At 42.9% G+C, this 27895-nt stretch overlaps 1 protein-coding gene across 2 annotated transcripts in view; it reads right to left on the bottom strand.

Annotated features, from left to right (window-relative positions):
• Window positions 1-27895, bottom strand: part of LOC117478236 (latent-transforming growth factor beta-binding protein 1-like) — an 82327-nt gene that overhangs the window by 26274 nt on the left and 28158 nt on the right. For both annotated transcript variants that reach the window (XM_034125210.1, XM_034125217.1), the window contains exons 4-15: window positions 27456-27718; window positions 26351-26536; window positions 23321-23521; window positions 20781-21064; window positions 19080-19182; window positions 7948-8022; window positions 4210-4332; window positions 3958-4122; window positions 1997-2260; window positions 1248-1267; window positions 966-1002; window positions 464-538 (exon numbers count right to left, since the gene is read on the bottom strand). In XM_034125210.1, the coding sequence (XP_033981101.1) occupies window positions 464-538; window positions 966-1002; window positions 1248-1267; window positions 1997-2260; window positions 3958-4122; window positions 4210-4332; window positions 7948-8022; window positions 19080-19182; window positions 20781-21064; window positions 23321-23521; window positions 26351-26536; window positions 27456-27718 (1796 nt within the window). The remainder of the gene's footprint in view (window positions 1-463; window positions 539-965; window positions 1003-1247; window positions 1268-1996; window positions 2261-3957; window positions 4123-4209; window positions 4333-7947; window positions 8023-19079; window positions 19183-20780; window positions 21065-23320; window positions 23522-26350; window positions 26537-27455; window positions 27719-27895) is intronic.

The following is a 27895-nucleotide window of genomic DNA, read 5'->3' as shown; positions in this document are numbered from 1 at the left end:
GTCTTGGTTTCTCGCCCTCTCACCCTCTGCGCTGCACGGCATCTCCAAGCCAAATTGGCTCTGAGAAAAAGAGGTCAAATAAAAACATAATACAAGTTCTTCTCGGTTGAAGTCTGGGTAAGCCTGAAAAAATGTCTGTCTGCCAGTAGTTGATACTATTAAAAAATGAAGAGTTATTGTGCATCGTGGTCCTACAACTCCATACCCACCTGGCAATTAAGGACTTTTGATTTAATATACAGTGTTTCTTTACCAAGTTCTATATTAGCAAACATATACAAATGTGAATGTAATGTGAGAAAATATCCAAATTACTATATGATGTGCATTCTAGATAGTATGTAATTTACCTTTACCTTCCATAAACCCACCCTCCAGCTCAGCAGCTATCCCTTTCATGTTTTTTTGACAGTTCAATGAGAGCCCGTGTATTTAATATGTGAATTCTAATTCATTGTTTTACCTGTGGCTGAAACTGTGTGGGTCGTGTCCTCTGAATCCGGCCTCTGGTTGATGATGGAGGAGTCTGGAGAAGTCTCTGTGAAGACAGACGGAGACTGGGTGAGTGCGAACACAGTGAACCACTAACACTGCAACACATAGTAAATTCTCATTCTCTACGAGCTGCTTGTTTTCCCAGCCACTGCTGCCCGGCTGTCACTCACTGGGCAGCTATAATAAAATGATCTACTCTTTCCTCTTGGGCTAAAAACAGTCAAATGACCTAAATAAATCAAGTCGACTCATTGAATTCAGTCAACCTTTAGACTTTAAAGTCAATGTTTTCACTGGCGTGAGGGCGGAGCAGCATTGAGACCTCCACCGGAGTGAGAAATTCATAGAAAACACACCGTGTGTCTGTGCCCGACTGAAACTACTTTTGAGCCTGAGCTTTGAGATGAGGCATTGAACAGCAGCATCGAGGAGGTAGTGTTTTATGATCTGTAAATCTAAGAGACAAATACCTGGATCTTTCAGCGGTGAGTCAGTCACAACGGCTGGCTAGAAAAGAAACAAACATGTCAAAGATTATGGTTACATTTCATCACCATATTCATCTTCATGCAGTATGTCTGCATTTTGTCGACATATTCTGCGCTAATTAGTTATGTATCTCTACCAAAATGTGGTCTGAATAAGTTACATAATCATTACAAACCCTCCAGCTGAGAAAGCAAAAGCATATCGTTCAAGGATAAACATTTTAAAAGTACGTGCCAAGAGGCTGACAGGGAGGGAGAACTTACTGGGCTCAGAATTTCCGTATCTGCAAAAAAACAGAAAGGAGACAACAAGTTTATCAGTAGCAAAAAGTTGCCATTCTTTTTGCATACAAGTACCATGACTCACTGCACTCAACATACACAACCACCCATGATCTCTTTAGGCACTTAAATCCCAGCGCCGGAGGTCTTTATTTCTAATAAAACAAAGCTTACGGCGTATTTATCCTGTGAAAGCCAGACAGAAAAAGGTCAAAGTGTCAAAAGAAGTAGTGTCGACTACTGGCCAAGAAAAAAAATGCAAAGAGAGACATGGAAATAGAAATCTCTGATAATGAAGACAGAAATCCCTAAATATTTACAAAATGGTCTCCTGATATAAATCAAAACCCTGTAGCTTCGCCAATAAAGAATCTCACGAGCATTAAACCAGGAAGATGTATTTCAAGAAGATCCAGAGGATTTAGATGTATGGCCCATGTGGATTAGTTGTGTGCATTGCTCCGATGCTCAAAGGGGGTTCACTTCAAAACATCCTGTTGATGTTTGAGTTCTCTCAAAAAAAAGCTAATCCGTTTGCATCCTGTAGAGAAAAGAAAATCACTCAGCTACCCCGCATTGTTTATGTCATGGGTAAAGGTCAACACTATGTTAGGAGGCCTTAGGGCATAAGATGTATATTCAGCAGCAACTTTAATCGCTCTACCATTCACAGTAATCCGAATCAGAGTCAGCTTGGCAGAGATTGAATGTACCAAACATGGTATCCTCACCTTCCCGCTCTTTAGGTGTCTCCCTGTCTGGGTGAGAGGGATGGAGAGGATGCTGAGGAGTCTGAGGGTCCCGGGGTGCTTGTGGCGTTTCAGGGTTCTCCGGGTATAAGGGTACTTGAGGCAGAGAGAAAGTGGGGCTCTCCTCCTCCCATGACACTCCCGTGCTCTGCAGATCATCTTCCCCGAGCCGCGTGACAGAAATCTGCACATCAGAGAGCGAGTACGTGTATCCGTGACCCGCTGGGCAGATCTCCTTGAAATGGTCTGCAGAGTAGGAAACACATAGCAGAAGAAACACGATGAGCCGGAGAGTAACTTTCGCTCACATTTCTGTCTAGATAGTCAAAGCAATGCCATAACCCATCCGTGTAATATTGTTATGTTGAGCATGCTGTGCTTTACAACGTGCTGTCACAGAGGGCAACCAGCGAGGGGATTTGGAAAGATTTGGGGATATCTCCAAACAGACACAGCCATGCCAGTAACAGGAAGTAGAGGATCATGTAATACTGACTGACCTTTGAACTCTTTGGTTGTAGAGGCGTGTGAGTGAGAGGCTAATGGAGGATTGGCTGGCTAGATAAAAGGAGGGAGACTACAACTCTTTGTGTCGGAGCCCAACAAACCTCAGCGATGGTGAATCCATTACAAGTGAGAAGCACTGTGTCCCCTACCTGACCTGAAAGCAACGACTCAATGCCAAAAAAAGTCTGGAATAGAGATATGAGTAATGACAGATACGTGGTCGCTGTAAATGCAGAAAATGTGGATATGATAGGCTACTGAATGATGAACTTAAAGTGGAGGGAAATGGGGCTTTATATATGATGAGGAGCCACATCAGAGGAACGGCAGTAAATATGGAATGATAGTCAACGGGCTCCCGTTACCAAGGCACAATTAATGGGCCTGGCTGCTGGGTTCAGAACATGTCTCTAACAGCTTGTCAGGCCATACAAAAGCCAGCAAAAGAATCAGAGGCTGTGAGTCTGTGTACTGTGTCAGTCCTGGCTGAGCAGCACCATGGAGGTCTGTGTGTGTGATATCTGATCTATGACTATCCCAATGAATCACTGGCCAGTAGAGACACTCCATAAAACCAGCCTGTTTCTCTCAGAAGCTTTGAAGATTAAATCGCCATGGAAAAAAAGATGACAACTACTTCCCATGTTTCGCTTGGCCAAGCTGTTTATTTTTTGCTGTGAAGCTTTGCCGGATTATTAGTGGGGTTTCTCTCTGAGGGTTGGAGTGATAACACAAGACTGACTCCCACTGTTGTGCAGCCTCCAAAATATGAAAACTGTTTTGTTTTTGGTCCTTTTCCACCCCAAACACATTTGGTTATTTTTCTGCTTTACAAGCCTGGCAAAGAGCAGACTGGTGACTGAGTGGTGAATATCCCTTGCCTTGGCTTTTACTACCATTGCTAGCACTTGCATAATATTACATGTGACATTTTTACATCTGCAAAAGCATTTAACCCAGAAATGATTTTCCTCTGTAGTTTTCTCAGTTTTCATGAACAGTAATCCAGGAATGGAAGGTTTAGCTTGCAGATGGACGGAGATAAGTCTTGTATTGAAAATGCAAAATGGGAACAATTTGTCGTGATTTAAAGTTGGCCACTCCTCCCAAATTCAACACGGGTAACGGTGATGGCCAACCCACGATGCACTCTTGCTTTGTATCTGCGTTTTTTTACTCTTTATACTGTAGTTGTTGGATCCGCCATTTTTGCATAGCTGTCCAGGACGGATACGTGCTTATGATGTGGCACCTGGTCTATATGTTTTGAAAGCCGTCCCAAAAACATCCAGAACACAGCAAAATGTTAAGAAAAGACAAGAGACTATAAATCGTTTTTTGGGGCAAATGGAACTCATTGTGCCTTTAAACAGGCACATTTTGTAGAGGTGAATTCGGGTCACATGTGACAGCAGGGTAACTTTTTGGTGCTGTACCTGATCCCGGCAGAGGACAGCGGTCACACCCGGGGCCCCAGGCCTTGCCCACGCGGCTGCAGCAGCAGATTTGCTTGGTGATGTGATGAACCATCGGCAGAGAGCATGAACTCGCTGACACGGACCGGTAGCAGAACGCCTTCTGGTCAGACACAGCCTTGTCCGCTGGGGAGAGAAGTCAAAATCTATCTAAGCCAAATGCAATACATGACAGAATGGCCACAGGTTTGAATAATGTGTAGCTATACTTACAGACACAATGGCTCCTGTCAGGGTCTAAAAAGAAGCCTGGTTTACAGATGCACCTGAAGCTTCCTTTGGTGTTGAGACATTCAGCGTGCTTACAGAGCCCAGGCAGCAGGCACTCATTGACGTCTGTGAAATATGCAGTGCGTCAGTCATGGACTATCTAGAACATTCTCATTATGGAAATATCATGAAGTCATGTTTTTCCACTGTCAAGAATTCTTTTTAAAACTCACAATAAACCCCTCAGCCAAACTTACAAGCACAAGTATCGATTACAGTTTTGGTGTAATGCATTTAACATTAACAAAACCTTCATGTTTGAGATGATTTAAGACTCTAGAGGTCATTTACACTTCCAAAGGTGACAAATTATTGCAATAGGTCATTTAGTGACCATTGGCAGGGAGGTGATGAAATATGGAAACTTTAAGATTTCACAATTGTGTGAAAGTATGGAGAAGTGATGAAACATATATAACAATTTGGCCACTGTAAAGTAGAACACACTTAATCATGTACAAGCTTCTGACAGCAAGATATTATGAGCTCTGGTGGATGTGGTAACCTTGACTTTGACACTGAGAAAGTAGAAGAATGTTCTACATTTTCTTTCCCAGTATCTTTCCTTTACAGTGTCCAATAAGGTCAAGGCATCCTCCGCTTACGTCAATGAGTGAAAGTTAAAGAGTTTTTATTCCCTCTGTCTGACCTGAACCATGTGCTGGAGGGATACAGTGGCCAGTGGAGTTTGCTTATTGCGCCAACAGCTCACTCAGAGTCACTAAGCCAAATGAAGGCAAGAAAGCCAGTTAATGTGCCAGCCAGGAGCATTGGGGGACATATTTCAGGTGCTTAGTCATGCGGTCACACTGGGACCAGGCAAAGTTTGTTGTTCTACCGTGTTAAACAAAGAGTACATCATTAGCTTTTTCCCCCTTGCTTTGACGACTGGAACCTGACAGCCTGCCACCACAGATTTTCCTAATTTTAATTAATCTGCTCTTGTTTTGTTGTTTTGCTTCCTTCTGGAAAAAGTGAGTGTATAGGGCTCGGGGCTAATATGTTGTGAACTGAAGCAAATTCAGAAGATGCCTCAGTGTTCTTTTAGTTGTTTTTCCTTTTTCTATCTCTGCTGCCCTTTGTTTTTCCATTTGTCCTTTTCTGGTTTTGAAGCTGAAGCTGGCCGTATAATGCCGAAGCCTGTACGTTATGACAATGTAAACAAACCTGTCTCTGCTAGTAAAAGTGAAGACAATGAAACAGACCACAGATGTCAGGCATGCCTGTGCTGATAAACACACTCGACAAAGCTAAGAACAACAATATTCTCCTACAGGTACTGTGGGAGCTCGGTTTAGTTTAAGCAGCATGCTATCTGGTCAGAGTTCAGGTCAGCGTTGGGCTCAGCCTTCCTCACATGGGGTCTTTAATCCACGGTTCAGTTGAGTCCCAGATTAGTGCTATTGTTACAGTCGGCTGGTGGGTTGATTGGAATTTAACCTGACTTCCATGACAACCTGTCTTGACCAGCACTAATCTCAACATCTATTTTGAATCTATGCTTGGTTGCACTCATTGGTAAATAGTCTTTGTGTGTCGCTCAGCAGCTTTTATGATTGTTGTTTATATTGGTAAATGATACCTATTGATGTATTAAGTGTCAGCCAGTCTGCTACGACCTTACAGGCCCTTGGCCACTTTTAACTCCTGGAAAAACCAATATTCACATAAACACCAGCAGAAATATTTATTGACACTGTAAAGCAGCCTTACTCTCTTAATATGTATTGGCTCTGATGGCTAAAGGGAGTGCGTTGTGACTACTTTGGAAGTCTCATACCAGACAAAACTCATGGGGCCAAAAATGCATCCATTTAGAAACTGTGAAGAAAGGGATTGAACAGTCTCAAAATACAGCCAAATAAGCCATTACTAGGAACAATTTGTTTTCACAGGCAAATTCCTGGTTTTATATATAAAACGAGGTCACAACTTGTTGTTCCAGGCAGTTTTCAAGAAGACGAATGTCAAATGTCATTGTTAGTAGCTTTTATTAAGTGGAGTTATGTTAGACTTCCTTCATCTCTTCTTTGAAGTGGTATGTGTAACATGACCTGCTCCCGTCCCAGCATCGGTTTACTGACTACACATGCATCTATGTGTGTTAGATATGTCAAATTCAGCTGACTTAGTTTCTGAGAAGCAGCGTCTGAAGATAAGGAATCATCTCTGAAGTCAGAGAGCATTGTGTGGCTATAATCGGTCATCTTATCGTCACTGAAGGGTCAGGGGACTGCAGGCAGTAAATCCTGCCTCTTACCGAATATGAGACAAGCTCCGCTCTGTTCCAATAAAAAGCACTGAAAATAGCTCAGACTTGGAGCCCTAGCTTGGCTAGTTGAACACCACTCTGATAATAATGACAAAATCCCAGAAAAAGCAGGTTTTTGCCTCTTTGGCAGTTGGCTCGAGACCTGAAATTAAAAATAATTTTGGGGAATGGAGTGGCAGCTGAACAGGGCTAAAACGTTAAAGCGCTCCAGTAAATATTGTGGGTAACTGTCAGCTTTGCTTTTTTGGAACTCAAGGCATTAGCGACTGAAGGGGAGGAACATCTTGAAACAATCACCAAAGAAAAGCATGAATAATAGAAAGATACATTTCCACATGTGTTGGCTAGTTGACATACAATTAGGAAAATAAGTGTGTCCTTGTCCACAGGTCTTTGTTTTTATTAAAATATGTCTCCCAGCTCAATCCTTACCTGAAAACATTGATGGTACTGTATTGTGTCAATCAGAAAATGTTGAACTCGCTGACCCCGGATGAGGCTGTTATAGATGTAGTCATAGCTGTCCATTGAACCGTTATGCTTTTGCGCTCTTTAGGCTTCAGTAAGCATTTTCCTTTGGATTATGACACCATTAATCAAATCATTGACCCAGCTCAAGTAGACTGTCAGAAAGGAGCATTTGGTTATTGAAAGTGTCAGCGTCCGTTGCAAAGTTCACAGATTAAGCAGTTCATTTTTCCAGTGTCATTCAGCCGATGTTTATTTGTTCATGTCGACAAACTCCGGTGCTGTATACACCAGCAACAAATATAAATAGTGTGAATTCTCTAGTGGGAGACAGAGTTGACACTGTGGGTGGTTTAAGGGCTTCATTAACTACCAGCCAGCTGACAATTAGACACCTCTGGGATGCTGCCGTAGACGAAAACGCAGTGTTTGCCTGGGAATATTTTGTTTTTACACAGAAGGCTTGGTGAGGTGGCAGTTCTGCTGTTTTCTATTCTGCTGGCACAAATAGGGCTGCTGAGTGACAAACAGGTCTGCAACTAAAGCTCCCTTTCCAAATACTCAGAGCCACATTTACCATAATCGCACCCTGCCGTACCATTCTCCAGTCAGAACCCCAAAGACCAATTAAAACAGCAGCCCCAGGTGCTTATTGGCTGCTGAACTCTGACCCTGGACCGAGGCTAATTGTACCCTTGACCTGGTTCTCATAGGGGCCAGACGTACAGCAAGGAATACTTTTATAGAGCTCCCCAGGGCCCGAAGTAAGCATGGAAGCATATGGGCAGTAACGTTTTATCACATCCATGCCATTTTATTTATTAAAATTCTGTTTTTTGCAATGGCTTAGCTACTTATTAAAATATGCAGTGGCTTACATCATATAACAATCAGAATATATTAAACTAGATACACATTGCCCAACATATTTCAGAGCTTACCTTGACAGTGTGTGAGATTCATCCGTTTGAATCCTTTGGAACATTCCACTTGTCCGTTTCGAATCACTGCATATGCTGCAAACAGAAAGAGAAAGCAGGGCTTTAGAGGAGCAAAATGATCTTAAAGTGCAGAGCCTCTCTGTCACAAAGCATTGCATTCATTGAAAAGGGATAAGAGGAGCTCGGCTTTAGGAGGGGACCATATAACTTACAGATGTGAGCATCTTGGCGAGAGGAAAAATGAGGGGACCCACAGCTGGGCCTCGTGGGACTCCAGAGTGAGTGTGTGGAAATGGATCCCCATCAACTGCATTTATAAGACAGCACTGCCAACCAGCAGAATGTAAGGATAACACTTGACGTCATTTATAATCATATTACCTATTACTCTCCTCAACCCCTAGGGACTGATGAAGGAAGTGCTTACATCATAAATATGTTGAGGAAGCCTCCGTGACAGCCCTGACCTCTATCATCAACCACAGTGCGAATCTAGGGAAACACGAAACTAATACTTTAACTGTGCACACGAGGAGGAAGACTGATGTACGGCTCGCAGGGAGGTGATCGGCTCAATGCTTCTTTCTGCCTGGTATGCCAAAGCAATAAAACCTTACGATGTGTGCTTCAGGTGTGTGTATTAGAGCTATGCAGAAGTAAACAACACAGAGCCGCGATAATGACAGAGGCCTGAAAACCTTATGTCATTACTCATACAAGCCCCAGCCTGATCCATTCATGTATGAGAGGTCAATGTGACTATTACATGGCAAAGAAGAAATTGTGATGAGTGTCTGTATCTGTGTGTTTGACAGAGAGATAGAGCGGGTGTGTACGAGGTTCTATACGTTTCCAAACAGAGACAGGGCGATTATTAGGAGCAGATCTTTCCATGACCTAAACCGAGGTAAAGAATTGTGCTTGATATCGTGTTGAAAGGGGATGATTTAACTTCTGATTTTGGAGTGGAAAATGTGTTTGGGTGTAGAAAGCTCTACAAAAAAAAAAACAGCATACTTTATAGCATGACGGAACTGTTTCTCACTGTTACAGCCTATTCACATTACAATCATATATCATACAGCTTAAAGGAATAATGGTAGAACTGTATTTTATAAAAAAATGCTACAATACAATTGGCTGCATACGTACAGTAGTGTATATTCCAGCATGTTCAAATTAATGAAATAAAAAGTAATTAAACTTTTTTAAATGTTGAGCAAGGGTCACTATTTAAAAAGATGTTTATCATGGTGCAATACATCTTCACATCTACTTTTCACTTACATCATAACCCAATGAAAGCAGACATAATTCCAACATTTCCCACTAACAGAAAACAGGAACAAATGACAGTGATGACAATCCTTGAGTTTACCCCATGGCCAGAAAAAACAAGATAATACCAAAGTATGGTAGCACGGTAAGCATGCTTTGAACCCGCTGCCACAGCGACGAAGAGTTGAAAACAGAGGTGACGCATGCGAGAAATACGGTCACAGCCCTGCCAGCAAAGAAAACAGATTTCTTCCCCTGGTAGAGTGCGCTGGGAAAAATTGCTCTGCGTTTGTGGCTGATGTAAATGACTATTTGGATGCCTGTCTGCTGGAAAACAGGTCCAGACAAGACCAGCCACCTACACCACCAGACATTAACAAACACATACATTTAATCTGTATTTGCTATTTGTTTGAGAAGCTGGTAACTGGAAATACTTAGGTACCATGTGGGTTGAGGTTCCAAACCCAGAGGCCATAAAAAAGCACTTTTAATAGGTACGGGATACCAACACAGCAATCCTGTAAACATCTACCGTCAACGCACAACCCGGCAATCAGTCATGAGTTTGTGACATTTTCCCAGGAGCGACTGGAATGTGTGCCACATGGAGGCTTTGGGAACGCTGTCTTGGAAGCTGAGTTATGTTTTGGTCCTGCTGTGACCTAATGGACCAGGCAGGGTCAATGTACCTGAGGGTTGTCAAAGCAGAAGTGGGTCAGCATGAAGGGGGCAACGGGAAAAAAGGGGGGAACTGTGTCAAAGTGACGCCTCTGTTCTGTCTGCCCACCTCCTCATCTTCCTCCGCACCCTCATAATCCCCCTTTCAGAGTAATGAGCTGTTGTGGTAGGGACGTGGGCACGCCCTCCTGCAGCGATGGGATCAGGGAAAGTCTGGCCTGAGTGACAGCAGTGCGCATATGCCAAGGAAAGCCCAGTGGGGAGGTCCGGGTGTCTCAATAAAGCTTATTAGCAGGGAGGTGAGGACCTCTGCAGTCTGTAACAACTTCAACATGAACATGAGAAGTAGATCATTTCAAAACTCTGCTTGTCTCAAAACTGCCTGAGAGAAAACACTGAGATGTTGTAAAAGTCTTTAAGACCTAATTATAGGTGATGTAAAGTTGGCATGTTTCCACATATACCAGACAGGTTTACATTATATGTTTCGTAAAACTTTATTTGCACATGGGATCAAATTTGGCTGATTCTACTCCATATTTCCTCATTTGCATCATGCATTTAAAAATGTGTGTAATCTGAGTTTAGTTCAGTAGATCTTTATTTTGTTCCCTCAGGGGAATTCGATTTTATATTTGTGGTTTAAAAATTAGAGTAAATACTAGATGCCCTTTGTGTGATGTATACATGATACAAAGAATCCTGGCTGTTTGATTTATTATATTATTTTAATGCAAAGTGTTATAATTTACTGTAGTTGTGTCTGATCCCAAAACTCCTGTACCAACAAATCAGTACCATGTCTTCTAGACATTCAACTAAAGACAAGATAATGAACACAGTTAGTCAGTTAACACAATACAATGGGTCAGGTCTTATTTAGCTGGTCGTTCTCAATGTGTCCATATAAATGATAAACTGTCAGAAACTAAGCCATGCTCAATCGGAGTGCCACAAGGCTCAATTCTTGGACCGCTGTTGTTCAGCATATATATTAATGATCTCCCATCTGTTTGTGAGGATGTGGACGTCCAGATGTATGCTGACGACACGGTGGTTTACACTCATGGGAAAGATGCTGAACAGGTTGCCTCTAAGCTCTCGTTGACGCTGCACAAAGTTGCTCAATGGTTAAATGACTCCTGTCTTACTTTAAACACTAACAAAACAGTGACAATGTATTTCACGAATAAGAAAAAAACAACCACGCATCCACAGCTTCGTGTGAATGGTAAAATAATTGAAAACGTCAATGAGGTCGAATACTTGGGAGTGATCTTGGATGCCAATTTGACTTTTGAAAGCAATATTAGAAGCATGACTAGAAAGCTGAAATATAACATTTTCAAATGTAAACATATTAGGAACTCATTGGACGATCAGCGTTTACGGCCATCAAGCACTGGAATACTCTTCCAGTTGAACTTAAAACCTGTACTGATTTTAACTCGTTTTCTTATGGTGCAAAAAAAATGATATTAAGTAACCAGTCATGCCAACATTAATTACACTGTAATCTGAGTTTTTTTTATTTTAACTGTATTGTCATACTATATCTTAGATATTTTATTTAAGTGTATTTGAAGTGTACTAAGTATTATGTTCGTAACCTGTATTTAAATCAGGCTTTATAATTATTTGAGTGACCGAGATCATGTAAGTGTATTTCAAGTGTACTATGTATTAATTTATTGAGCTGTACTTAAATCAGGTTTTTAAATGGTTTGACTGATAGAGATCATGCAATGTTATTATTTGTTTATTGATTGTTATGAACCTGCCTGAGGACCACAGATGGAAATTAGCTATTAGCTATAATCTGGCATATTGCATCTCTTCTCTTTGCTGAGATTAATGTTTTTGTATGCATGGTCCTTCTATAAATAAATACAAATACAAAAAAAACAAAAAACACCAGGAATACAAATCTAAGAAAACATGGCTACTGTATATCATTTTGATAACAAAAAAATATGAATTAGGTAAGGATTGAATTATGTGTACGTTCTCATGCTTGTTTCTACAGTTATTGTGTAGGCAGTGGCCTGCAACAGTGATCTCAAGCTTCGCATCATTAGTGTCCCCCTTGGTTACCACGACTGTAGACCCAGACTGGTCTGTATCCACAGACAGAAGCTTCCAATTGTTGTATATCCATTTAGCCCTGTTCAACAAAAGACTTTGTCACCCCTTACTAATTTATTTTCCGTCTCCATTCAATGGTGTTGTGAATTCCACTGGCAACTGTTCAATAATATTTGCTCAAATTCCCTGACCTGAAAGTGTAATTCAAATCCCTCTGAGCTTTTTGATAGAAGGTGCTGTCCTAAATTTAATCGGAATAAATCCCTCTTTTAAACATTAAAGTAAACATTGCTCCATGCAGGGCCCTGCTGAGGGTATTAAAATGAAAGGACAGCTTATGCAAAATGAGAGAGAAAGTAAAAAGAGAAGGAGGCAGGAGGCTGAGAACGGAGAGAGTTTATATTCAGATGGGTTTCCCGGCCGTACAGAGATCTTTAATTGCTCATTTGGTACAATCAGCCCGCAGACCACCCGGCCTGGGGCTGTTCTTCTAAAATGATTGAGAGGTCTGGTCCATCCATCACAGGGCACAGAGCCCTCCACCACCTTCCCCAGGGACCTGCCTGGGAGGCAACCTCAGTGTTGGACTTCTCCCCTTAACTGACTGGAAAACTTGAGAGCGCCTGGGAGACGGAGGATTGAGAAGGGATTGATGCCATCCACAGGACGTGAACAGGAGAAGTCTTCCTTTCCACTCTATTGTGGGCAATTCTATAGGAAAACAACCAACACCAAAGTCAAGACCTCCTCAGGAACCTTTCCAGAAATCTACCTACTGAAATGCCCTCATGGGACAGACCTGTGCCGCCAAGAGAAAAGACCTGGAGCAAGCGAAGCTCTTTAATCACTAAGTAGGGTTTCAGGTCTTAATGAGTCTCTAAAATGAGGAAAGCCATCTCTTCTTGGCCTTTGAGCGAATGCTTGATTGGAGCTTGCTTTCAAAACACAATGTCTCCTTGGCACGTGCCACTTTTGCCATTCTAGCCAAATATAATGTCCTGTAAATTACAAGGCCCTTCCAGTGGAGCTAAAGCTAATCAGTTAGGACACATGGGACTAATATCAACATCCTCCTGCTGATATAGACATGGAAACAAAACCACTGTACAAGCTACGAATGATTTTCTCATCATTAACAGTCCAAACTGTGTGCGTATCATATTGGTATTACCATCATATGTGAAGCAACAAAAAGCCTTTGATTAGGAGATTATTTCATTTTTCAGCAACATAAAAATGTTATTCAAACCATACTTTAACTGTTCCTATTCACTAGAGAACGCATTTTACACCCCTGCTTGTAGTTTGACAATTTAGCTTAACGCCCTTTTCCAAAATGCTGCTGGCAATGGAACCCGCATCAAACACACATTTAAAACAGACCCACATTCCTCTATAATATCCCATTCACTGCAGAATATTAACCACCTGGGCTAGCTCCAAAAGAAGGCATGCCACAGTACATTCCCAATACAAATGTGCTTAACTTAGCTTGTATCCAATTAAGAAATGCAGCACAGATTTCATACCCATGTGCCTCCAACTGGGATTTATGTCTTATGGTGGTTTCCCTGTGCTGATTTGCCACACTGCTGCCCAGCTAATAGATTCCATCATTGTAGTTGTGAAGGGGATAACACTAAGTCAACATCAATGAATCCAACGATGTCAAAGAAATGTGACGTCTCTATATAATCACCAGGAGAAGCTGCTGTGGATTTGTTCCAATACATCTGTTCTCTCACTCGCTCAAGTCATGCATCTCTGGGTTTTGTTGGTCATTAACAAGTATTCATGTTTGATCAGCGCTAATAAAAAGTAATAAGTGCAGGCTTTGGCCCCTCGATGAATGTCAGATATCATGTCTGGGGAATATATAGGGATTAGGAGGGAATGAGTTCATGTGGGAAGATCTGTGGAGCTTTGTAGGCCGGATTTTTCTGTGCCTCAACTCATTTCTTTGTATCAAAACCTCATGAATAATAGTGTCCTCAATACAGAAAGACACAGGGATAAGGGAGGGGGCGGGGGAACAAGCAGGTGACTCCCACAGATAGACGTGGAATAGAAAGCAGGGCAAAGACAGCGTTAGGGCAGTGACGTCATGATGACCTTGACGACCCAGGGAGGTAGAGTTAGAGGAAGCCGAGGCTCCTGTGGGTGTGATGGTAACTTTGGGCCCTCGGGACATCCGATCTGGGAAGCCTCCGAGCCTCGCAGCAGAGTCACAGTCAGGGAAGATGCCCAGCAATGACAGATGGGAAGACAAACAGCCTGTGGAATTCCATTCGCTGTGAAACTCACAGTGAGGGAGGGGCTGCCAGCACAATTATACAGAGTCATGCCAACACTACACTAAGGGTCAGACTCAGGACACAGCAAATATCAATCAGTGGGCTGGAGGGATATTAACTAATAGGAATGTAGACTAACATGAGCCTGGCTCTTTGCTTTTTAAGAATAAACTTCCTCTCAGTTTCTCTCAGGTCTCATGGGACCTGTGCAACCAATTGTTCATCCTCATTTGACTTAAGATGTCACTGGTTAGCTCTTATACTTGAGGAAAGTTTGGAGCATCTCATTAATTATCAGAAATGACAACCCTAGATTTGATTACTCTGTAAATCAAGCTCAAAATGGGCGTGGGCCCGGGCAAAGGGGGCCAAGTGACTACTGTCCCCCTCCAGTTTACTCCATTGGCCCGATTTGGCATGACAAAACTTTACAGATATCTAGTTATGATCAAAATTATGACTGCTTTTGAATATGGGTGGGGGGAAAGAGCACAGTTGCCAGAACTAAGGCTTTTGGCCCCCACACCTTACGCCCAAATTTGCAGTCAAGGCTGGTAGTAATCAATCAAATATTCTTATAGCCCAATATCACATATTACACATGTATCATTCATCTGTCATTAGAGCCTAGATAAATCCCAAAAATGAATCCCAATAGGGGAAATAATGGAAAAAGAGAGAGCTGAGAGAGCACCAAGGCCGGACGTGTTACAGAATAAACATCAGAATAAAATTACAACCTAGACAATCCAAATCATGTTGCTATGTGATCCCATCCTAACATGTTTTCTCGATTTTCAGATTAATTGGCGATTCATTTTCTGACGATCGATGAATTTATTAGTCGCCTAATGGTTTGCAGCTCTTGAAAAGTGTAGAGCTGTTTTTTTTTTTTAAGCCTCCTCTTCATCAGAACCAGAGGGACTGCAGCCTCTTCTGGTTGATCTGGATCTCATTATGACAGGAATCCTCAGCATGCGACTTTTAAAAGCTCTGGCTCCTGAAAGCTTGGGCTCCCGCTGAGATGGGACACACTGGCATTCGTGTCTCCATAACATCAGCCCTCCAAAACACACACACACACACACACACACACACAATCCCATCCCTTATTGCCACAGCAGTGACATAGTGTCCTTGGTGTATCTTAATAAATAATACCCAGACCTATATAATGTCGTCAGTTGTGCTAAAATCCAAAGACCTCTGCAACAGCAATACATCATGTGTCTACATTTGTTAAGCACTTTGCTGATTATTAATCAATATGATTCCAGTCAGTGATGAGCAGGCAGAATGGGCATATAATGAAGTAATTCTAGGAAGCATAGACTTTAAACAGAACTGATGCCATCAAAGTGTGGTCATGTTGGCATCATCTATAAATGCAATAAAGAATATAAAGTAGCAATGCATCATCTCAGTTAACAGGGCAGTTTGCAACCTGCTGTAAACTGACCAATGGTAGCATTACAGCCCTAAATACAAACTGGGCTTTCATGACATCATTATCACATACTTAACAGGAGACACAAGAGACCTTTTTAAAGCCATACAACTTTTCTCCACACTGCAAGTCCACAACTCACCCATTCACTATGAAATATAAATGGACAGCCTCGTTTTTCAGGGGCTGTTTTCTCCAGGTTATATATCATTTCTGTCAAACACGTCAGAAAACATACATCTCGGCCAGTAAGAGTGGAATGCAGCTGAAATATCTAGCCAAGGGTCTAAACTCAGAACAATAACACTCGAGAGGAATTCAAAGCATTTCTCTTATTAGAGCTCCCTCTAAGACTTCTGGGACTAAATGACTTAATTTTCCCTCTCTTTCATTCTCTCTATCCTTTCCTCCCTGCCTGCGTGTGACCCGGGACCCCAGGCTTAACAGTATGCTGCCCCCCAAAACAACTACAAAAATGAGAGAATGGGGTCTTCACTTTGTTTCTCCCCTCACACTTCAAAGGAGGGAGCAGAGGAAAACATCTGGGAGCCAAAAGAGATCGTGCCGGAGACTTTAGGAATCTGTCCTGCCGAGGGAGATAGAGAGCGGGAGAGAAAAGAACGGATCGGCATCTATGATAGATGGAGGAGACGGAGAGGGATGAAGTCTGCTTCTGATTAAGGTCCGGTCAGACATTAAACAGGGTACAAGACTTTGACAGCTAACTGACATCTGTGGGCATGGTTGTAATACGATTGAAAGTATTGGTGCTGGGAAATGTCCCCACTTGCCACGGAAGCTGCTTACCAGGAGGCCCCAATATAAGTCCTACACCAGCACAGAAAAATAACCACGCCCTCAAAATAACACCCATAGCTGTCAGAGTCTCCATCTACAGTGAATGGTGTCACCACCCACCCTGCCTGCTGGCGTGCTACCTCCCTGCTGCTGTTTCTCAAACCTACCGCAGCTCTGGTTGGGAAGCAGCTGAACTGCGGCGGTTCATTTCCTCTGTGAAGGCTGCGTTGGCGCGATGTGTCCCGCAGAGTGGGTGGCACTCCTGCCAGGCTCTCATCTTAATGCTCAATGTGTTTTCATTTACTTCCAGGTTTTATTTTTATGGAAACCAACCCAGCTTCATTCTTACAACTGGGTGCGTTCACACAGCCGCCTCATAGGTGTTTAGGATTCTAATGAAGACTGCTATGCTAATCCTCATCAGCCGTAAGAGTTGTTTAGGGCTGGGATACATTTTATTTAACCAGATAAAAAGCATTGAGATAAAATCTAATTTACAAGAAGGCAGCAACGTTACACATTTTTACACAAAACACAGACATACAAAATACAGAGAACACCACTAAGTAAACAAAAAAAAACGAAAAGCAGTCACTACATTGTGCACATTTGGGACAGTAAGAAAGGTACTACTTATTACTGCAAGAGCAGCTGGTGGTAAGGACCTCAGACAACTTCAATTTAAAACAGGCTATAGGGACAAGTGCCGTCAGTTTAAGGCGTGATTGAAGGTCAATTCAAGACCAAGGACCATAATGAAAAAGACTCCTTTTTCCAGCCTCAGTCCGCATAGCAGGTACCTGGAACCGTATCCAGGCACTGGTTCTGAGGTTGTGAGAGTCACAAACTGGAGCAAATCTGGCACATATGTACAGTGGAAGCTTACCTAAAATGGCTTTATACATTAATAAAAACCAATGCTGCATCCTACGCATACTAAATGAGGACCATCCAGTTAGGCTATACAGTTTGCAATGATGAGTCCTATAGGGTGCATTTGATATATATCGCAGTGCAGCATGGTAGAGTGGGTCAAGTCTGGCCAAAACAGTGGGACAGGCAAATCTATAAATGGTATCACCGTAGTCCAGCTGGGACAGGAATAAGCCAGAGACCAACCTTTTAAGTCTGTAAAGGAAGCCAAGAGTGAATTTCAATTTCTTAGTTAGAACTTCAATGTGGTGTTTAAAGTTTAGATTTCTGTCCAACCAAAAGCCCAAATATTTGTATGTATCGACAAACTCAACGGAGACGCCATCGAGGGTGTTAATGGAAAGGCAAGAGGACGCTGACTTGGGAGCAAAGAGCATTGCTTTGGTTTTCTTACTGTTCAATAGCAGTTTCGAATCAATAACTGCATGCTGTAGCGTGATAAAATCAGTTTTTAAATTGGAAATGGCCATATCCAGAGAAGGGGCACATGAGTATACAATAGTGTCATCAGCATACATATGATAGGTAGAAAATTGCATCTGATTACAAATATTGTTTACATATAATAAAAAGAGCAAGGGCCCCAAAATAGAGCCCTATGGAACTCCCTTCTCCAACAAGGTGACAGGGTCAGAGACAGTACTACCCAACCTGACGCATTGAGTACGGTCGGTTAGATAACTTTGAAACCAGCAAATGGCATTGTGACCTAAACGAGACATCAACATAACATTAGACAGAATGTGGTGATCTACAGTGTCAAATGCTTTGGCTAGGTCAATAAACAATGCAACACAAACATATTTTGTATCCAAAGCAGCCTTAATATCGTCTAAGACTTTCAGACTGGCAGTCACAGTACTGTGCTTTGATCTGAATCCAGATTGCATAGGGTTAAGGATGTTGTGTGAATTTAAAAAAAGTTTTAGCTGAGTAGAAACTAGGGACTCAAGAATCTTTGATAACACAGAAAGATTTGAGATAGGACGATAGTTATTCAACTCAGTGGGATCACCAGCTTTCAAGAGGGGCGATACAAGAGATTGCTTCCACACAGCTGGCAGTGTGTGAGTGGACAGGGAGAGATTAAAAATATCAGTTACTGGTTGAGCTATAATCTGAGCTGCAATTTTTAAAAAGAAAGGATCTAGGCCGTCAGGCCCGGCAGACTTTTTAGGATCAATTGAGTGCAAACCGTGTAAGACTTCAGAGACCGAGAAAGAAGCGAAATCAAAAACAGGGGAGTTCATCTCTTGACTATGGCTGTGAGTACGAGCATGCAGAGAGTCATGACTTTGCTCATCAAAAATGTGACCAGCCTATTTTAAGTAAATAAATGCTGTAAAAATTCATCAAGCTGCTGGGGAATATAACAGGCATCGCTGACTAAACACCCTTTTATACAGAACTATGAAAGTGGAGCCCAGCTGCGTGTTGTTGTTGTTTTGAATGTGGATAAAAGCACAAAAATACCAAGAGATCAACATACCAGAGCAACATAAAATAATACCAGCAGAACCAGACCAATTCAGAAATAGATTAGTTTGGAGTATGCAACGGGGAAGAGAGGAACAAAAATCTGCTCAGATTTAATGGAATTAGTCATGAAGGCTTACCAGGTTTTGCTGGACACTTTTGGCACATGTTGAGACCCCAGGAGGTGCCCACACTTCCACAGCAATCATCCTGTTTGGTAAGGCCTGGCAGAGGCTTGCCACACTGCAATAAACACACATCTGCGTTAAATCTAAGAAATTAAATCTAAGAAATTAAATCTAAGAATGGGTGTTACATGTTTGTGCATGCATGCTTGTTTGTGTTCAAGTGTGTGTTTGTTGGCAGGGCAGCGTTTGCCTGAATACCTATCTGCAAGGACAAAGTGAACCAGAGATATCTGAGACTAGTTAGTTGGAAAAGGACATAAGTGCTGTGTCTCAAGAAAAACTAGGACCATCCTGGCATGACTTGTTAAGGCACATGGTTCATTGTGAAGAGAGATTGCAATCAGATTTTACTTATTGAATTGTTGGCCAATGGGGACTTATGAAACTAAAAATGCAACAGAGAGGACATTCTTCTGGAGAACACCAACCTGGCATCCTGGCAGGAGCAGAGGTACAAATACCAAATAAAGCTGTGGCATGCTGTCTCTCAGAGGCAGTTCTATTAGGGATCTGAAAAATCATTGTGACTGTCTGGAGGGTTTAATTTCAAACTCTCTATGATCTAGGAGTAGATCAAATGAGAGCTACAGATCAGCACAAACAAAATTGTTCAAGGAATAATGCTGGCAAAACCAACTCTACAACCCATGTGTTGTTGCAACTGCAAACCAACAGGCCAAAGGCCATCGGGGTCATGACAAATAAACAACAGGCAACTGAAAACCTCTACAGATATCATATGTTTAGGGCTTTTATTATGAAAGGTAAGAACTGACAGAGGAGATCTAGTATTTGATGTCTCTGAAGGCATCCAAACTTGTTACATGCTTGGGAACTGGTGGAACATGGATGACAAAAGTGGTCCGAGATGGTAAATCCTAGACATGACATAAATCAGAGCCACAGGTACACTTTCTGTTTGAGACAGCAGCAATCAGGCACTGGGATGGAACAATAACATCATGGTACGTGTGCACACACTATTACTCACCTTTAATTGGCTCGAATACACAAGGTAACTTACATTGATGGGTGTTAGCAGTGCTAATAGTATGCTTTAAAGGTCACCTATTGTGCAAAATCCACTTTTTCCTGTCTTTTATACATAAACATGTGTCCCCTTTGCGTTAAGTGATTCTGAACGTTTCAGGAAAAAAGATTCGCTCACTTTTTGTCCTGATCCATTTATATAAAAACCTGTCTGAAAATAAGCTGATCAGATTTTGGCCACTTTATGATGTCATAACGATTATTTGGCTTGTGTAACCATTAGCCAATAACCAACTAAGGTAACCCCCGCCCACCTTATCACCTGAATCTCCTCCTAGAGCACCATTGTGTTCTTTTAACCAAATATCTCTCAGAGGGGCGTGGGGAGTGGCTCCTTATTTTTATCTAAAGTAAAAGACAGAGAATCAGCACTTTTGGAACAGGGCTGAAACAGAGGGCTTTATGGGATGCTACAATGCATGATCTGTTTGGTATATCGAGCCAAACACTTCAGAGACAAGTTTTGTATATATCTGAGACCTATAATATATTGATGAAAAACAGTATAATAGGGGACCTTTAATAGGCTCGAATACACAAGGTAACTTAGATTGATGAGTGGTAGCAGTGCTAATAGTATGCTTTAATGACTTAACACAGTACCTGTCCATCGACTGTTTCCTGAAAGCATCTTCCAACTGGTCCATTCTGATTGTTGTGCTGTCTGGCGTGGCCATGCCCATTCCCACTGGTTTGTGGATGCCTGCTGTTATGCTCACTGGTGTGTTCATGTCCATTCCCAGGCTGGGAGCGCTGCTGCACAGAGTGAGCCCCATCGCTGAGGGTCGGTCTCTGCCCAGGCTGCACCCGAGCTACTTGGTGGATATGGACTTCGGAGTCTGCAGGGTGCTGAATGTGGACGTTCACCAAGGATGGGTGGAGGGATACTAGAGGAATGGAAAGAACCACAGTTTATACAAGATAGTTTATAGTTTCACATTTTGGATATTGTTAGTGAAAGCATCCTCAGCCAAGGGATAAAAGCTGTATATACATACTGCAGTTTGCAAGCTATCAGCTAACATCCAGCGAACACTTCTTCAACACTCACTTCATCATCAATTTATGAGATCTACATGAGGAATTCCCGGCAACGAAGACACTACATACAGTATGACAAAACAACAAATACATAGAGCTTTGTATTTGTTGGTTTAATCAAATAAGCTCAATGACCAAAAACAGATTTGTCGAGGAGCTGCAGCGATGTTGCAATGTGGAGAATGAGCTCTTTTGTCCTTCTGACAGAGGGAAACATCTATCTTCAGGGAGTGCCAGAGTTTTTTCCCAGAACCCTAAGCCACCCTCATGAATCATAGTTGCACAAACAGATGGCAAGGAGAGTCCAAGGAGAAGAATTTGACCTTATCAAGTGTCCTGGAGATGAAACTGAGATATACTGACAGGAGGAATCATTGATTTGTCGTGACAAGACAATACAGCTATTGGACTTATGGCATTTAGTTATGATTATTTAATGGTATTCAAAACAGAGGATGGAATATTTCTGAGTGTAATTTAAATTATGTAAATCATAGCTTCTGCTTCTGGTTCTTGTTAGACAGAGCGATACACGGAGTGAGACGAAGGGAGGAAATTCAAAACGGATATCAGCAAAAATGGAAATGAGTCAATTTCTCGCATTTAATCTTCATCATGTGGCCTTGCTCTGTTTCTAATAACCACCTTTTTTATAAAAGCATCATTGTGCGAACAGTTTGAGGACTTCCACATTAGTCATGTATTACTCATTCTGCTCAAAATAGAGTGTGACCTTCACTCCTAGCCAGCAAAGGCAGAGCAATACAGTACAACTGTGATAATGAAGCGATTGGCAAAGAATAAAGGCACCTGTCACACCAGCATTAGAAAAATCAAGCTAAGAATTACATTCATTTAATTCGAACTGTTGTAATTAGTGGAATACATATTTGTATTCACAGACAGTGCTGAGATCAGATAATCCACATTGGGACAAGCTAGCTCTGTTGCACCATGCCTTAGTTAACCCTCCTTTGTTAGAGCATAAACCACCCTCCAAGAGAAGGAAAGTTGCAGACACTTATGAAACATGACTTGAGATTAAATCGACATGAGACAAATTAACTGACAGTCAGAGAACTTATTTTTCCTTTCCTTAATTTGTACAATCCAGAAACAAATGCCAGTGGGGTGTCAACAGAACAGTACTGAGAACAAATATATTGACACTGACTGACTCTTTCAAACATTATTCTTGGCACTTTGAGTGCCATCTAGTTCAATTATATTGGAGAAAAGGCAGACCTCTACGGCCAATATCTCCAACACTCAGTAAATCACACCAAAACAATCTAGATTGATAAATAGAGGAAAAATATGTTTTAAAAAAAACGTTTTCCTTTGAAACTGTTTACTTAGACCCCATTTACATGCAAATGCAAACGCATACGAAACGCAGACAAACCGAATACGATATCAAAAAAGTATTCCGTTCACACGATACAGCTCGGGAGCACTGGAGACGCTGTAGTACATATGCCGGGCCTGTAAGTGGCGCTGTACTTTCGCCACAAAATACACCAAAAGCATCGAAGAAGACCCCCGAGCATGGTTGCCATGGTTGCCCTTCTGTTTATGCCCCGCGGTGGATTTAGCAACATGTAGTTCATGTAATTCTCCATGTCCACTTGTTGCTGATGGTTGTGGTAGAGGAGCTGTAGATTTTGCACTAACACCTGTAGCATGGTCGAGCTGTAGATGTTGCACTAACATCTGTAGCAAGGTCAGTAGCAGTAGCAGTAGCTACTGACAGTAGCAACTGACAGTAGCTACTGACCATGCTACAGCAGTGAGCAGCAGAGGTGGGGAGAGGTGGGGCTATGGCTTCATCGTTATCAGGAAATGATCGTATAGGGCGTACACACATAGAGCCGTTTGCCCCCCAGAGCATTCCGTTTGCAGATCTATCCACCTTGGGACCCGTTATCGTTTGCGGGGTCCGTTTCCGCGTTTCCGTTACGGCCTCGTGTGAACGAACGGGCTATACGAAAGAGAAAAGTAGCGGATACAACTGTTTGCGTTCTCGTGTAAACAGCACCTTAGAAGAAGTCAGTGGGAAGCCAAGGTCTGCCATCTGATTGGCTACAGTGCTGGAGCATTACCTTGCTGATTGGACAGTGGTAAAGTGTACATGGAGCGGGAGGGAGTTTTGGGTCCATGGTGGCTTGCTTCCTTGTTAGGGGTGGGCCTGGCAGGAGGTGGGACTGGCAGGTGGCAAAACTTCCCCGTTGAGTTTGATGGACACCAGCACATGTCCCTGCCAATGCATCGGCCTCCATTTAGACAGGGAATCTGACAGAAAACTGCAAAGAGGAACAGAGCAAAAGAGAAAGAGGTTTTTAGAAGTGAAAGATTTGTACACAACATGACACTTTCAATTACACAGATTTATGCATCCTCGTTAGAAGGATGCGGTAATAAGAAACAGAAAAGCGAAGTCCTTATAGAAAGGGCATGTACCTAGACTTTATTTGGAAAGGTTTTTTTTGTTAGCATTGCCTGTTCTTTACAGCAGACACACATTTCAACTTTGCTTTTGAGTGCAGAACCATGGAACTAGCTCTCATGCTGCACCTCCTTCATTGGCATGTTATACCTCACTTTAAGTGATCACATACTCCTGTGCGTGGTGATGAGTGATGAATCATCCAGCAGTTAATCTAAGAAAATAACAAGTGCGTGAATACCTGTATGGAACACTTATCTGGCAGAGGGAAAACCACGCAAATTGCCTATAAAACTGTCAAATCTTGGACAAAATCTCAAAGGCAGGCAACTGGCTCGTCACCATATAAGTTGATTGAATCCAAAAACATGTTCAGTGTACAGTTTGCTATGTAGTTTTCAAATTATCATGGGACGAGAAAGAGAGGAAAGGCCGGCACTGGCTAGATGCTGTTTGACAATATTGCTTTCACAGCCCTTTCACCGGCCTTATCTTTTGGCATATGGGATGGGTGCCAGCCCAGCACCCACATACCTGGGAATGCTCCCGTCTTCAGATTGGCCCTGACCTGACCTCTTCTAACTCAAAACATCAAAGACAGTCAAATGAAAAAAAATCTCTCAAACCGTGACGAATAAGAAACAAACCAATCTTTTTCATCATAAAGGATGAAAAAGTGAAGAGCTGCACTTTTACGCCCTAGCAGCACCGCACAGCGCAAATATGAGGACTGCTCTACCAGACAGCTGGAGATCGATGGCCAACATACTGCGCTATGAGATGAAAGAGGCCGCTAGTGATGGAAACATGCTGCGAGCTGTATCTTCTCTGCCTCATCGAGACAGACAGTAACACACTAACAGGGTGCAAACAGGGAACCCAGAGACATGTAGGGAATGAGCCCCCTGTCACATGGCATTAACTAACAGGGAGACTGGTCGAGGAAGACAGGGAGGAATGGAGTAAAAATTGAATATTAACAGACAGGGGATGAAGGGGATTAGGAGAGGAGAATGTGAATAGATTGAAAACAGAAATTAGACAACAAAGAAGAGACAGAAAGAGAAAGGGAATAAGCAATGGGAGAAAGAAGATGTGGAAAGACAGACAGAAACAGAGACGTCCAGCATTGTTGTCAACAGGAAGGCCTCCAGTGATTAGACATGCTGGCTAAATTATCAGCTCGATGACGCTATTAAATCCTCTCAATGTGGGATGCAGGTCTGCCCTGGTCTGTATCAGGCAGGGGCAGAAGCTATTCTTAGACAACAACCTACTGTCGACTGCGCACAGTCTGTCTGCCTATCTTTTTTTTTCTCCATTTAAACACCTTTAACAAGGAAACAAACAAACACACACACACTTCTCACTCAATAAACAGTCTTCTACTCAATCTAATATCAGGCTTTAAAGTACAGTAAGTGTTGAACACAGGGTGCGTATCAAGGGGGCCTGTTATAATTATCAAGACAGAGTTTACAGCGCCGCGTAGGGAACATAACAACAGCATGAGACAACTGTTTGCTGTCCACTTGACATTCCTTGACGAACACGCACACCCAAGCAATAACAGGATGCACGTTTTATGGAAAAGCAATCACTTTTTAACACACACTTTAACCTACGCGTTTGCATAATGAAGGGAGATTATTAGAGAATGAAAAAGGGGCATAAAAACAAACCCGCTGCTCAGGAAGACGTGGAGGTGCCAGGAATGTAATCTTAGGGGAAGGCCTCTGCCAGGACGCTGAAGTGTTTGGAATATCTACGCCATGTTCCAAAACCCCATTAATGGGCACATAAATCTGCAACAACAACCTGTTTATATATTCATAAGCGAGCTAGGTCCTCCCCAAAGAGCCGAGTGCACTTAAGTGAAGGTTACATGTTTGTGTCCCTTGTATTTATTTGAGCTGTGACCCTAAAGGACTCGTATGTGTATGTGTGTGGTATGAGCAGCTCTAATCCACAAGTAGTAATTAGTCTGAGCCTCAGCTGGTCCCTAAAACTGATGAGAAAACTAAGAAACATGAAGGGGTACGACCCTACCCTTGGCATTGACCACCCCTTCCCTTCCCATGGACACTCCTGTGTGAATTCGGAGCAAAGCCCCCAGGATAAATGGAAGGTTTATTGTAATCCCTATAAAATCCTGTTCATGCTGCTACTCTTTCTCTCTTTCTGCCTCTCCTTCTCCTCTTTCATTCGTGCCTGCTCTCCCAGGGGGCATGTAAAATGGTTAACGGCGGGGCCAACCGCGAGGTGTAAACCGCAAAGAGATGAGGCTAAGTGTTGGGAGCGTGGGACCACCAGCTCCACGTGTGTGTGCGAGGGGGAGATTAACCCCCTATTACAGAGCCCACTTTTAATCTGGCGCACCCCCATCACTCCTGCTTTGCCTGTCTCTCTTTCTCTTTGACAGTGAGAGTTTTTAGCGTAGCTCTTAGCTTTAAACTCCACCACCTCTTTGAGGCTGGTATTCACAACAGGCAGCATGCCACTGGGAACCCATTTTGTCAAGCTCACCCCATAAAAAAAGGAATGAGAAAGTAGGATGGAGGCACAGGGGAAGTGTTTGAGAATCAGAAAGTAAGCAAGGGAAGAGATGAGAGGGAGATGAAGGATGACAAGTGGACAAGAAAGATAAGAGTTAATAATAAACAGAAGGCCAGAGGTTGACACTCACAGAGTCGGTAGCCCGGGTTCTTTGGCTGCTGCCGCTGCTGCTGCTGCTGCTGGTTCTCGCTGTAGACCGTGGTCATGTCTCCCTTCTCACAGCTGTTGTAGCATCGCCCGCCGCTGCACACCCTGCGGCACACCATGGGCGTGAAGACGATCTTAATGCGGTCCAGGTTGGAGGTGAGGTTGGCCCCTGGAAAACACACAGACACCTGGGTGAGGAGGAGCAGCAGCAGGGGAGACGGGCTGGAGACGAGCTGCATCCTTTCTCCTTCAGCCTCACTGTGACACACTCCCCGTCTGGGCAAAGGGAGGTTTATAAGTGTGCGAGGGTGTGTGCTGACGGCTGGGCAGTGGCACGCTGTAGCTGAATGTGAGTTGCTCCACAGGCCAGCAAATAGGGGGAAAGAATAATATTAGACATCGGGCTAGTCTCCAAGCCCTTTATCTTGAGGGTAAGGTGTTTTGAATGTGTGTATGTGTTGAGGAGACAAAGAGCGCTTGAGTGCAAGTTAACATGGTGTAATGGTGGGAAGCTGTTCAACAGCCGTTGCTGTGGTACAGGGCGAAACAACAAGCTTGAACAGCAGACAGCTGTGTGTGCTGGATGGGGGATCAGAGGAAGATGAATTATTGAAGAGAGGATACAAATATAAGAAAGACATGATCACGTTTATTTTTGTTGTGGGTAGAGGCGCCAGGTTTTAGGGCCTGTCATGTCGGAGAGGTGACAAGGCATATTCCCAAAGATATCAAAGCACACAAGAACACACACACTGCTCACACTCCTCTCCAGCAGATTGTGGACCAGGACACGCAGCTTTCATATCAAAGACTGTCTGGTGGGATGCAGACCACAGAAAGGGGGTGGGGTGGGTGGACAGTGGAGGAATGGAAGTGCGGCCTAGGAAGCTGCCAATTTTTTTTTCTTGTGGCTAATGTTCCATTCCACGATGACACCATACATGTGTACATGTGCATGCTGGCCTCTGTTAATTGAGCCACAATGTTTGTTTTGACATGACCGAGGAAAGTGAAATGTTAAGAATGCTGATCCAGATCCAAGTTCATTATCTTAAACGTGTACAAAATATATGTTTTTTTGTTCTTACCTGCTGGTGAGAGTGCATTGTTGAACTGCCCTTGCAGCTGCCTGTCGCTGGTGGGCCTGTTAGTGTTGTGGTGCCCGTTGCTAGGCCCATTCCTGTGTCCGTGCCTGTTTCTGTGCTCGCTGCCGTGGCCATTAGCGTAGCCGTTGCCATTGGGTAGAGCGTTGGAGGTTATTGGCCCAGAAGATGATGGATAACGTTTCACAGTGCGGGAGGTCCCAGTCTGCTGAGGGGAGGAGTCAGGAGGTCCCCGTCTCACTTGAGTCCTGTCATTAACATGATCACAAGACCATACTGTAAATACATGACCTCAGGCTAACGCTAATAGCCCACACATATTTACACACAAAGCAACACCCTTCTGCAACCAATGCGCATCACTGTGAAATCCATTAAAGCATGCAACAGAAAATAATATGTCATGCTGTCTTAGGTCATAGCTT

Source organism: Trematomus bernacchii, unplaced genomic scaffold (assembly GCF_902827165.1).
Source record: "Trematomus bernacchii unplaced genomic scaffold, fTreBer1.1, whole genome shotgun sequence".
Taxonomy (NCBI): domain Eukaryota; kingdom Metazoa; phylum Chordata; class Actinopteri; order Perciformes; family Nototheniidae; genus Trematomus; species Trematomus bernacchii.
The sequence above is the reverse complement of the archived record's forward strand: the minus strand, read 5'-3'. Positions and strand labels throughout refer to the sequence as shown.